This window comes from Propithecus coquereli, unplaced genomic scaffold (genome assembly GCF_000956105.1).
Source record: "Propithecus coquereli isolate 6110/MARCELLA unplaced genomic scaffold, Pcoq_1.0 Scaffold36, whole genome shotgun sequence".
Lineage (NCBI taxonomy): Eukaryota > Metazoa > Chordata > Mammalia > Primates > Indriidae > Propithecus > Propithecus coquereli.
Genome location: NW_012149285.1, coordinates 5007207 through 5020549, shown reverse-complemented (window position 1 = coordinate 5020549; position 13343 = coordinate 5007207). Strand labels below are relative to the sequence as shown.

Genomic DNA, 13343 nt, shown 5'->3' with positions numbered 1-13343 from the left:
CCTGGCATACTGGCTAACCCATCCGAAGGCTGGCGCTTCCCACCGAACCCTCCTCCCCGAGGGTGGTCCGGGAATTTAGAAGGCAAGCAGGACCCCAAGTGATCTTGGTGTCTCTACATGAAAAAGCCCTTTAAGCAGCTGAGAATGCCCCTGGGCGGGGGCAAAATCCTGGCAAATTGTGACTGGGAGCAGGGCCCCCACTCTACAGTTTCCCAAATTCCTTCCCAAGCTGAGCATGGGTCTGCGCGCGCGCGCGCGCACACACACACACACACACACACACACACACACACACACACAACTGCCACGGGCTAGCCCTTGCCCCGCCGGTGCTCCAGGGTTATCAGGAGCTCGGCCTGCACGGCGGTCTGGGGCCGAGCCCTGACAGCCAGATCTACCATCAATTTACCTTCCGCCGCCGCAGCTTCCCATTTAGCTTTTAACGTCAAATCCTACATTTTTGTCGGCTCCGGCCTGTCTAGAACGCTTGTGATTTCACTGCAGGAGTGATTGCTCTTAACAAAATGGCAGCAACCACATTATCCGAGCAATTAACACAGGCCTTTTAGCCGGTCCCGAAAGCAGAAACTTGGAAACTTTTTTTTAAGCAAAGAAGGGCAGTTAAAAGAGAAAGAAGTGTGTAGAAGAGCAAAGCATGGAAGCCGTGCAAGAAACGCCTGCCCAGCACAGCACTCACTTCCTCCAGACTTGGTAGCATGGGGCAGAGATGTTGGGTGGCTGAGAGCGTTGGGTGGTTGGGAATATCCGGGCGGCTGGGGCGATGGATAATCTGGGGTGTTCTGCCGGTTTAAGTGTCTGGCCAGTTGGGGTGTTCATCCTGTTAGGGGATTGGCCGCCTGGGGCGTGGGGGCAGCTGGGCACTCTGCTGGCGGCGGTGTCGGATCTTCTGGGTGTCTGGCCGCTTGGGGTCCGGTGGGTTGAAATGGCAAGGCGGTTGGGGTTTCTGGGCCTGGTGCTGCTGGCCCTGAAGAAGAGCAGGAGAGGAGGCAGGCAGCGCCTGGCCCCGGCCAAAGACGGTGGGTTTTTGGAGAGCTAGTTTAAAAGCATGTGCATTAGCAAGCTACTTCTAGCGATGGTGCGCCAGGGTTTCTTAGTTTCCTTTTGTTGGTGTTTAATAAACCAGAAAAAGTGTTAAACCAGGAAACATGCGTTAAGGCCCAGGTGGCTGAGACCAGCTACCCAAGGCAGCACAGGCCTATGTGCATGGTGAAAATAACTCGCCTGTGGTTCCTTGGTTCCTGTTTTTAAAACCTCACCTCCTCCACCACCGTTTACTCCAACACTTTGGTAGACTCCTTCCTTCACCTCTAGGACCTGAAGTCTTTCTCCTGAACGCACAAAAATAAAGATGTAGAAGGCAGCTGGAGGCAGGCAGAGAGAGGGGAGGGAGCCACTCGGTCAAACGGACAAGGATTGGGAAAGCAACAGAAAGTCAGGGCGCGCCTCCCCCCACCCCCCAGTGCTATAAACAAAGGCAAGTGTCGGTAAACACAGCCTTGGGCCCAGCGCCGGCTGACCCGAGGGGAGAAAGTTCAGATCGCTTTGGCCGAGTTGTTCTAACCCCTCGCCCTCGCGTTGTCAGCCGCCGGCAGAAGACCGCAGAGCCGCCAGCTCCTCTCTCCCGCGTCACTTGCGAATTGGCCCACGCCCGGCCTGATCCCGCGGCAGCAGGCGGCTGGGTCCCGGCGGGCACCCGCGAGGCGTGCGCACCCTTGGGATGTCGCAGGAGGTCTGTGCCCGCAGCCGAAGTGCGAACATCACCCCGACGATGGGTTCCAAGATGGAAACCCTCAGGCAAGCCTCTCCAACGCCAGATTTATATACGTGGAGTTTCATGAAACAAACCGCTTTTTAATACGTTTCACCTTTCTCCCCCACCCCCATCCCTCCAGCCTCCTCCCCCTGCTTCCAGCCTGCACAGTCAGGCACTGCAGTTCCTCTGGTTTCCAGAGCGGATACTCAGGCTCTGACCAAACCCTCAGGCAGAGGAGGCAAGGAGGCCTCAGGGGCTTTCTTCCGGGATGTGCGGGGACTCGCGGAGACCAAAACCCCCAACCGGGAGAAGCCCGGGGCGGCTGGTAGCCGAGGGCGTCGCTTGTTCCGCTGCGCTGCGGCCCGGACGACTTCAGACACCGCACAGTTAATATGGAGTTCCCCGTAACTCCTTGTAAATCTAACCCACTCCTCACCCCCCTTTAAATCCGTGGTCTTGTTCGCGATTTCTTACTTGACGTAAAATTCCTTGTTACCTAATCATGGACTTTTTTCGAAAGCTGCCTGCCCCGCCCCAGCCCGCTCGGATGAGAATCCCCTATCTAGATTACAAGCAAAATCTCCTCCTCTCTTTTTCTTCTTTCCTTTTTTTTCCTTTCTTGGATGAAAGCCCTATATTTTGAATTAAACACCCCAGAGTAGTTCCTGCGGCTGTAATAACGCCTGGGATCCTCGTCACATCCCCTCCACCAAAAACGCGCTCCCCAAACAAAACCCAAAGCCCCCACCAAACGGCATCTGGTTGATCTCAGGAAAACAAGGACACCTTTCCACCTTCTGCGGCGGGGCAGGCGGTTCTCCGGCCTAGACCCTCCTTCCAAAGAGCACTTGGCATTCTCCTCCGAGCTGGGGGAAGAGGGAAGGAGGAAGACTCGGTAGCGCCCAGGCCTCTTTTGCAATATTTCCACCAAGGACGCTTCTCTTTAAGATCACCTCCTTGCCCTGTGTGGACCGCAGGTCACGCTGATTGGTCAAAACCACTGACTCTTTAAAATAAAATTAGAGGCAATCATGATAATTTAGTTTACTTCTGAATATTTTAAATATTATGAAAACAAGTATAACAGCTTTGTTTTCAAAACTTTTTGAGGTATCAACCATTAAAAGATTGGGGTTTTGTAAAAAAAAAAAAAAAACCACAGTGGTTTATTGAATACTTACAACGTTTACACCTTCCATATTAATTAAATTCCATTTAGTTTTAGAGGACGGAAGTGCACAAAACAAGTAGCTGTTGGAAACGTCTTCGAACAGGGAACGACCACAGATGAAACGACACAGCACTAGATACCGGCCCCAACAGAAATGTTAGCGGCCCTGTTTTCTGCTTTGAAATAAAACTTTATAATCCCCAGGAATATTTATATCCAAAGGCCAAGTATTAAAGATACACTTCACAAAGGCACTAGTGTCTGCTGTCTTTATCTGGAAAGGGTTGGATAAGTGGGAAGGGGGCAACGCTGGTGTCTACACAGCCAAGAGGGAACATTCACACAGAGAAGCTACGAGACGACGGATGGGATCCCTTACCACGCAGGAGCGTCCTCTTCATATTAAAATATGGAATGCTTTTCTTCAAATATCCATTTTTTTGGAGGGGGAGGTGGGGAGCGGTGCCTCAAAGGGGGTCAAAGAGAGGGGAAGGAAATTGCACATAAATAAACAGGATGATTCCAAATGCAAGGAGTCCTCAGAGCCAAGCGAGGAGGGCTCGCCTGGAGTCCTGGGTCTGCATCTGGCGCCTTGGCCTCGGCTCGCTCGCGCTCTCCTCCTCCGCCTCCTCCTCCTCACTGCTTGAGCTCCAGGGCCCAGACGTGCTGCGGCCAGCCCGTCCGCCCTTTGGTTTTCTTGTCGTTGCTGCTCACTGTGCTTTTCAAGATTTCGTTCTGGGCAGAAGGGAGGCGAGGGCGAGAAAAGTGGAAAGAGAAATTCAGACAGGATACCTCGTCCCACGCCACCCCAGTGCTTCCCGGACCAGAGGAGACGGCGAGCAGGGGAGAAAAGGAGAGGAAGGAGGACGGTCCCAAGCCCCAGCCCCTGCAGAAAAGCTATGAAAGTTTGCGCTGCCCCAGCTACCGCCGAGGCCTCCAGGCTGCAACGCTCAACTACCGGATCCGCAAGTTTATAAACAACCGCCCGTTTTCGAGTCGTTTATGGAGGAGCTGGGGGCCTTTTCTCTGACTCCAGATGTAGGGGCGGGAGAGGGAGTCGGCGCTAAGTCTGGTTTCTGTGTTTTCAATAGCAATCCCAGATCCACACGCTAGGAAAAAAGGGGCGAAGGCCCCTCTGCTCCAGCCTGGGCCTCTCCGCCAGCGACTCTCGGCCTCCGACTCAACAGTGCCTCTGCTCCAGGGCCTCCGAAACCTCTGGATATTCGGGAGGTCACTCGATTATGCAGCGACCAAAGGGTTGCGGGCCCCAAAGAAGAAAAACTTGACAAATGGAATTATTTTCTAGGCCCTTCGTGGCAATAGCTCTGTCCTGAACACCACCACCCTGTGGGCACTTGGTAGGAATCTGGGAAAACTTTAAAAGGCTGTTGAATTTCGTGTAATTGTTAATAACGATGACTATAGTAATATTTGTTCATTTATTGTCTTAAAATGTACAGGCTTATTCAAATAAAAGTAGAAATACCCATGGAGTACACTCATCTGGGAAATTACATTTTAACGTCATAGCCAAAGAGAAATTGGAACTGTATTTCGAAGTTAAAAGTACTTTTTTTTATGTTTATCTTTACGTCCTCCGGACATAGTAATGAGAACCACCACAAAACTCTCTCAGGGCTCAGAGTCAGTGGCAGCCTCGTTCTGGGGGAGAGGGGGATGTGAAATCATCGGAGCCGAGAGCTTCTGGGCGAGTTGTTCTAGAAATACGTGAAAGCAAAATGGGATTGGAGGCCAAAAGGCGGCTGTAACAGATACAGGATGAGGGGTCGGGCCAGTGCTACAGAGAGTTTGCGAGACCCGTCCTAAGTGCCTGGGGAACAGCGATAACCCGGAGGGAAGATCACCAGCGTCCCTCTTAACCTTCTCCTCCTGCTGTCACCCTCCCCCATCTCTCTGCTCCTGCAGGAAACTATCCCTACCACAACCTGGTGCAAACAACCTTGGCGCGGGACGCAGCCAAAGAACACGAGATGCCATTTTTCAGCCCAGTTGGAAAGAGGCCGGAGTCCCCGTGCCCTGAAGCCCGCAGTCCCACCGCCCGCTGCCCCCTGGTACTGACCAGCTCCTTCTTCCTCTTCTCCTCTTTCACGTCTGTCTTCTTGATCTCTGCCTTGAAGGCCTCCGCCTCGCCGTTCTGGTCGTCCTTGGCCAGCAGGTCCATGAGGTAGGCGATGTAGCTGGTGGCCAGGCGCAGGGTCTTGATCTTGGAGAGTTTGGTGTCGGCGGGCACGTTGGGGATGCACTCGCGCAGTTCGGCGAAGGCGCTGTTGATGCTCTGAGTCCTACGCCGCTCCTTGCGGTTGGCGGTGCCCCGGCGCTTCACCGGGCGCGGCCCCCCCAGGCCCGGGGGCCCGGCGCCCGGCGGCACCCCCCCGTAATGGGAGTGGTCCAGACCGGCAGCGCCGCTGGCATACTCCGGGCTGTAGGAGAGGGCCATGCTGTAGTCGGGGGGCGACATCTCGGGGTGGCCGATGAGCCAGCCGTGGAAGTAGGGGTTCTCCTCGTGGCTGCAGCGGCTGGCGGCGGCGGCGGCAGCGGCAGCGGCGGCGGCGGCGAACGGATAGCCCTCATGGTGCACCACTGGGTGGTGGGGAAAGCCCCCTACCAGACTCATTTCGCCCTCCGCGCCCCTCCACGCGCCCCAGCGTGCGCGCAGCCCCGCTGCGCTCTCCCGGGCCCCGGCTTCGGCGCTCGGCGGCCTCCCCCACCCCCCACCCCCCAGCCCCCGGGCGCCCGGGCCCGCCCGGCAGCCGCAGAGGGGGCTGCTGCAGCCCGGGCCCCGTCCCCGCGTCTGGCCAGGCGGACCCGCCTCAGCAGCGCTGCGGCCGCCGGCTCCCCATGGGGCGCAGCGAGTTGGTCCCGGCACCGTGCGCCCCCGGTTGCCGCCGCCGCCGCTGGCTCCTGCCTTGCTCCACGGCCCGCGCGGCGGCTCCTGCTTCCCCGGCTGCGGCGCGGAGGCCGAATCCTCTCGTGCTCATGCAAAGGTGGCGGGGCTCCTGCGAGGCTGCTCCACGGCGATGCCGGACTCCACGCCCGGGCCGCAGTCCTGGCCCCGAAGCTAACCCGGAATCCAGGGGCGAGTCTGAGCCGCGGCTGGAGCAGCGGGCCCGGCTCTGCGGGGAGGCAGCGGGGTCGACTGCTCACTGCACAGCTACCTCGGTGCGACCCTCCCCTTCCCGCCTCGTCCCCTCCCCCACCAGCCCGATCTGGGTTCTTGGGCGCTTATTGTTTTAATGAAATTTTGGTTGTTGTTGTTGTTTTGGTCCTTGGATGTGATTTTAGCTGCGAGTAACGTGTCCTCGCTCCTCTCGGGCTCTCTCGGGGGCTTTTCAGAGAGGTCTCAGTGCATCCATTTTCTCAGATCCTCTCCTTTCGGGGCAAGGATCTGGGTCCCTGAATGCGCCTTGGAGCTCGAAGGCGGCGGCTCGGGCTCTCGGAGGGGTCTGCGCGGTGGCCGAGGAGGCTCCCGGGTGGCGGCGGCGGTTCTCCTGGGCTGGATGACGTGAGGGGAGCCAGCGGATTTTCCCAGCAAGATCTCCATGTACAGCTACATCTTTAGGGCCGCTCGGGTTAATATATGTCGTCAGAGGCTCCTCACGCCAATCCCTGGGCGGCGGGGGCGGCGCCTCTCGCGCTCCGCAATAAAACTTTTTGATGTTCATGTTGCTAATTGCAGAGGTCCTCTTCCACGATTGGCTGCCTCCTCATAACCATAAGATAATTAAAACTGGGGGGGGGCAGGGTTAAAAAAACTTTTTATCAGCCAGAGGTTAATGCAAGTGTTTAACAGATGCTTCACTATTAAAATATTTTTTCCCCCCAAGGCTCAAATATTGAAGAGTCTCAAACCAGGTACGGTATCACTCTGCTTTCTTTTCTGGTTAAAAAAAAGAAAGAAAGAAAACAAAAATACAACGCAGATATTGCTTTTCGAAGCGTTTTGTAGATGGCCGAGGCAAGAAAAGAGGCGGCCTCGTGCAGCGTTGCGCTGGGGCCGAGGGCATAGCGCGCGCGGTGGGCCCGGCGAAGGGGCGAAGGGGCGGCGGGGCGCGGCTGGAACGCGCTGCTGTGACCCGAGCACAGGTTGCAAACGCCCGTGTGTGTGGTTGTTTACTGGCCACGTTACCGGGATCGGAGCCGTCTGTGGTGGCGTAGATTACTGTGGCAACCTTTGGAGATCACGGCAGAGCCGCCCCCGCCTGCCCCCAGGGCGCACGGTCAACCCGATTGTAAATGCTCTTATTTCCACATCCTTCAGGGACACCAGCAGCCCCAGCGAAGACCTCGGGCGATTTCAAAGTGGGGGCACCTCAATTCCCCGAATCTGTGGTGTGGCCGGTATCGGTGTTCCCCCGATTTAACTAGCCTGTTTGGTAAGTAACTGAATATTTTTTACAGCGTGTTCAGAGCTTATTTTCCAGTTTTTATGAACAAACATATAAATATATCTCTGCATTCCTGCCTCCCCCATAAAAGCGGGCATCTGTGGAAAGCAGGTTTAGCTATCGGAGGGGAACCATTAAACGCCAGTTTAAGAGGCGGGCCGGGAGGACGGCTCGTGGATGTTTAGACTGCTGGCCCCGGTGATCTTGAACGCATTACAGCGGAAAGTGGATCTGCACTTGTGAGTCAGCGGGCCGCGGGGCACGAGCGTCCCGCGAAGGCTGCGAGCGCGAGGTGGGGGCGTCGGCGGCAGGAGCTGGCATCGCCCGAGGCTTGGCCCCAGCCGCGAGGGAGGCTGGAACTGCACGCAGATCCCGCCCGGCGGAGTTCCGTGTGGAAGGGCGTCAACAGGAGCCCGCGGGCTGTAAATTAGGGGGAGTCGAGGGCTGAGTGTGGAGAGGCCGGCGCGGCCCAGGCAGCCTGGGACTTGCGTCGGGGCCCGGCCAGGGTGGCCCAAGGGAGGCCGACGACTCCACACTGGGCATCGGCCCTGGGAGGCAGGCAGAGTCCGGCCCAGGCCGCAAAAGGAGCCTCCTCTGAAGGACTCCGCGAGGACAGTCCTTTCCTTGCCCGCGCGCGGGCGGGTCGCCGCCGACGCGTGGTTCCAGCTGGAAGGTCAGCGCGAATGCGGGCGCCCAACCTGGTGCTGCCATTGACCCGGCGGGACCCTGCCAGCCTGTAACCCGGGTCCCGGGGCAGCAGCCTGAGAAATATATTTTAGCTTGGCCGCCGCTGGGCGGTAGGAGGGAGGGTAGCAAAAGCTCAGGCTGGGAGTTGTCTGCCGCAAGGCCCTTTCTTCCTCTGGGTAAGGGGTTAGTATCCCCGGACGCCCCCAGCTGAGCGTCTTAAGGCCGTGAACCCCGGATGGGGAGTAGCTGATGCCAGCCTCGTTGGTAAGCACGCAGGGCTGGCATTTGGGCTCATAACAAGATAGCAACCTACAGCTCTAAATCCCCAGCGAGTGTGGCTCTGCGGTTTTGAGCACAGGAGGGTCTTTTTAAAGACCTGGTTCTTTAAGGACAGAATTCAGGTAGTGTGGTTGGGGGTTATGTTTACATTTTCACCCAGAAGCAAACCCTGATTGTGTAAATACTTGTAGTTCAACCCTCTGACATTTGATACATTTTTTTAAAAAAAGTCTGTTTATAAAAACGCATTTAGGCCTTGGGAGCAGGTAGACAAAGTAAGATGGTTGAACTGGGGCTGGGAACAGATAAAAATGAGGGGAAAGTAGTTGGTTGGTTGCTTTCAGACCCAGAGGGAGTTTGGGGGGTTGAAGGGAGGAAGAGTCTTCCAGAGGAGGGCTGGGTCGCAGAATGAGATGCTCTGTCTGTCAGAGGCCAGTAGCCTCAGTTTTGAAGGCTTCAGAACTTGCCACTTTAAGTCTTTCTCGTGCTCTTTTAGTTGAAACAGAAAATGAGTGAATCGCTTCATGGCCCCAGATAGCATCGCAAGTGATGAAAGAAATGGACAAAAAAAAAAAATCATAAAAGATGCTCATCTTAACATTGGTCCTCAGTGACAGCATCATTATCGGTTAATTACTGTAGTCCGGGGCCTGAGACTTCATGTAGCTCGGAAACTCCAACCCAGAAACTACAGCCTTAGAGAGGTGGCCTGTAGGCAGCTTGAAGAGAGGGGAAGAATGGGTGAACTCTAGTGGTGTCACCAACTGTAGTCACTGACTCAGGGAGGCCAGGCTGGCCTTGACCGGCTGAGCTCTACCCTGAATGAACAAGCTACACATCTCCTTTTTCCTTTCAGTGCCCTTTGGCGTATTTTGCCCCAGGTTTCTCAGGATGCTGGGTTAGTTGGCCTGCTCCTTTGGAAAGCTATGAGGCAAAGATACCATCTCAAGTCTGCCCCAAATTTAGGTGGCCTGCGCATCCCAGGGGTGGTAGTGATGGAGGTGATGGTAGCGGTGGTGGTAGGGGGAGAGGGTGGTGCTGGTGATAAGGGGAAGTGGGAGAAGAAAGGGAGAAACAAGCAGCCCTGAACTTAGATGTCGGCCTGGGGCCCCAGCCCTGGTCTGATGCACATGTTTGTCGCACTCAAAGGCCCAGGGGACTGCCATGATGCTGACTGGGGGTTGCCCTGGGTACCTGCAGGAGGAATCCTGGAGAGGGGTGCTTTTCTGCCTCTCCTCCAAGGCCAAGGCCGAGAGCTGGGCTGAAACCAGCCTCACCCAGATCCCAGACTGCTTCACAGGAAGGCAACCCAGGCTTGGGAGAATGTTTGTGATTCTGTGTCTGAGGTCTCGGCTGTAGCTGATGGTGTACCCACTGTGCCATGCTCCATCTGCCTTCAGCCACATGCACAGACCCAGACTGAAACATTTATTTTGCACCCATGTCTCTTGTCTCCTTCCTACTTTCCCTGGAAAAGAGGCAAAGAGCACAAGAGCGGCTGAGCACCCCCTTGTAAACATTTTAGTCTTGTGAGATATCACTTTTTAAGTTAACTGATTTAAACTATTTTTTTTACAAAAAACTTTAGGCCACTTTTAGGGAAAAAGCAGATTTTTAGGGGTGTTTATTACTTCAAAGGCAAGGGCAGTTTGTGTCTTGTATTGTGCTCATGAGAACCCAAAATGAACTGGACCTGAAAAAAGCTAGGCCAGAGGGCTGCAAACACACATTTTATATTTATGGGAATTATGGCTCAATTCATGGCTCAATTCAATTATGGCTCCCTTCATTGTCTTTCACATCTTGTTTTACCTTGTTTTTCTAACCAATATGGTAGAAGTGAATCTGAGCATTCCATTAAATAGTTATAATGCTCTTCTATGAGATGAATCCCACAACCTGCTAAAAACCCCTGAAAGAACATCAAACCTGGAAGGGGACAGGAAAAGCAATATTTTCTTGAAGATGTAACTCCAGCCCGACCTGCTTCAAAGACAGTGCTTCTTGCAATGCCCTGATGGTTCTGCTTTCCTTTCTGTACTTGGGGGGGATTGAGTCATTTTACATGTTAGCCACATAGTCGCAGAATATTTAAGACACCCAGAACAAGGGATGTTGTTTTAGTGGAGGCAGGGGTCTCCCTCTAACTGGGGTTTTGAAGTCCCTTCCTTTCTTGTTTTCCTTTTGAGAAATAGCTGTCTGTAGACTTGGCAAGTGACAGTGGCTCCAGAAGCGTGGTGCTGCTCAAAGTGCACATCTGCAAAGGAGAATCAAACTTGATTGCACTTTTTAATTTCTATGTCAAAGAGGAAGAGCAGGAAAGCTGCCCTTGACTCCTCTTATGAGGTTTCATTTCTTCTGAGCAGTTTCTGTTTGGATTTTGGGGTGGAGCTGGGATACTGGGGAGTGGACCCTCTTCCCTCTCCCCCACCCAGAGCAGATCTGCGGAGATGCGGGAGGAGGGGCTGCCACAGCCGGGCGGTGGCTGTGGAGGGGCTGATTGCTTATGAAGAAGCCTCGGTCCAGTTCTGATTAGAAAACAGCTAAGTCAGTGGGGAAAATCTTGACTTGCTCGGTGCCTATTTCCTCTCCCTCTTTCCTCTCCCTCTCTCTTCTTCCTCCCCCTCACCCTCTCTTCTTTTCTCCCCCATAATTTGCCCTCTAGCAGTGTTTGGATTTACAAGGTTTTTCCTGTCACTCAACCCGAGACTGGTGTGGAAGAATGAGACACTGGTTCATCTTGGAGTCCTTTAAGAAAAATCTTAAGATTCAGTATTATAGTCAGTAGAATTTACATTTTCTCCAAATAATCAATGACTAGATCCCTATTTTAACTGGTAGGTATACTGCTGCTCTGGGGCGTTTTGATTGATAAGAGAGATTGAAATATTTTACCAGGTACTGCCAAGTCTGTCTGCAAAGCTAAAATACTTATTCATACAAAAAGGGAACGTAAGATAACTGTGTGAAAGGCCTCACAAGAGGCAGCGTGGTGTATATTCATGGGAGGTATTATTAATGCTATTATACTAATCCTAAAAGGTATGGTAAATTGATCTTTGCTAATCTTTGCTACCTTGTAGTAAAATAGAGAGTTTAGAGCAAAACTAGTGCAAGAAAATACATCCCACAGGATTTATGTTAAATACTCATTCACATTATTGTTTTAAGCAAATTACATACACACTAGCAATATTTTCTTTCAAGCCTGGGAGCTTGATCATTCAACATTTAGATAAGGAAATGAGTGTGATTTTGGAAACATGTTCTATGGAAATAGTAAGTAATGGACTTCAACTAGCCTGCAGTGCAGTCTGGGGTTCAGAACAAAACATGAATGCAAATAGGAATTTAAAATGTGGGACTTTGGAGAAACCATTTATGTGACTGAAAGATTTGCTTGTGAATAGAGGTCCAGGCATGTTCATTTGTAGTTCTAACTTCAGTGTCGCTTGCATGCCTGGAAGGTTCTGTTCTGTCACTTCCTTTGCAAATTTACGTAGATGGATTTCTTTAGCTCCGACAGTTTCTTCCAAACCTTTTCAACATTCTTCTAGGGTCTTTGCTTATAGACAAGGGACTTGAGCCAGGATGGTTAGATTTCAGGTTAACAAAAAGAAACACTTTTATTGTCAATATTAATGGCAAACCTCAATTTTTACAAGGCTTGAGTTTAGCAGCATGAGCAGATCAAAAGCAGCTTGGCTTGATTTCTCAATATTCTCTGGAGCTTAGACAATTAACTGCAATTTTGCTTCTAACGAAACAATACAAAAAAGTTACAGAAATGTTAAAGGTAGTCTTTGGGCAGAGATTTTTACCTGTGTACAACATATCAGAACCTAATAAATTTATCTACCGAACTTCATCTGAGTTTTGGAGGAAAACTCCTTAAAATGTTGTCTGAGCTGTGTCCTCATTTGCAATGCCACAAGCCTGCTTCAGTGTGTGCATTCCACTCTTGCCTTTCTGGCTGGGTAAGGATCCGGCAGACTGAGGTCTCTCTGGTAATTTGGGTACACCGAGTCTCCAGTTAATGATAGATAATCAGCCTTTGGGTCATTCGGTCATTCTCTTATTACAACCCCCTCCTGCTCTCTCTGATCTCCTTTCAAACTAAATTTCACACAAACAAATAAAGCAAGACAGGGACAAGTTCTAAAAAAAAAGAAGGAGAAATATTAGAAACTCCTGATACAGAACTCTAAACAAGGCAAGGCAAGCTAAAAGAGGATAGGAAAGAACATCTTATCAAAATGAACATGTTGTGTACAAAACATTAAAAGAAAAGGCTCTGGTTTCTGTTAAAGTGACAGAAAATTAAAATAAAAATAATTGCAGGCAGGAAAGCTATAAACAGAGAAGGCAGGACGCTTGCTGGAAATGCGCAGCACGGGGGGGGGGCTACTTTGTTGTTACAGATTATATATCTGCACCGTGATTGGAGAGATGCTACTTTGTTCCATTTTCCAGAAGAGCATGGTTTTCTTTTTAATACTTGTGTGAGTGCCCACTTAAGTTAACACAGGCCAAAACCTCGAGGAACAAAAAATGGAATTGCATTCTGCTTGCAAAGCATCCAACTTCAAACAGAGAAATTGGTTGCATACAAAAAGGCAGAACTTCATTCAGAACACATTTGGAGACTTCACTAAATTGGTGTGACTGACGGTTCTTTGTTTTGCTGACAGAAGGTGCAAATCATTCATGGAGAAGTACAACTGAAACCAGTCCTCCCCGCCCCCCACAAGGGTCTTCGCTTTCCCAGTCTACATCTCTGCCTGTGACTCCAGAAAGACAAACTTCAGATTGACCAAGGTACATCACAGACCAGATCCCTGCGGTAAAAGTGTGAGAATGCGTGGCTCTGCTAGTTAGGATCTCTGGTGAGAGCGCCTCTAGTGCCATTTTCCTGTCCCTGCCGTTGACAGTTCCCTTTGGCCTAAGTCCAGGGCTCCAGAAGGGTCAAAGTCTACCTGCTGGTGTCCGCTCCCAAGCTCTAGGTTTTCAGTCCTAAGAGGGATTG

General features: G+C 52.2%; 1 protein-coding gene and 1 long non-coding RNA gene across 2 annotated transcripts; one reads left to right on the top strand and one right to left on the bottom strand.

Moving 5' to 3' along the window:
• Window positions 1–2812: 2812 nt before the first annotated feature.
• On the bottom strand, window positions 2813–6515 carry HAND2 (heart and neural crest derivatives expressed 2). Its single transcript, XM_012651649.1, has 2 exons — window positions 5026–6515; window positions 2813–3680 (listed from the first exon to the last, which is right to left on the bottom strand). The coding sequence occupies exons 1-2, from the start codon at window positions 5578–5580 to the stop codon at window positions 3582–3584; spliced, it is 654 nt and encodes a 217-aa protein (XP_012507103.1). The 5' UTR covers window positions 5581–6515; the 3' UTR covers window positions 2813–3581.
• A 239-nt stretch (window positions 6516–6754) lies between these two features.
• On the top strand, window positions 6755–13135 carry LOC105816279. The gene is made up of 3 exons (XR_001137784.1): window positions 6755–6818; window positions 7225–7339; window positions 13009–13135. It is a non-coding gene; the product is annotated as an uncharacterized LOC105816279 (long non-coding RNA).
• The last annotated feature ends 208 nt before the right edge of the window (window positions 13136–13343 follow it).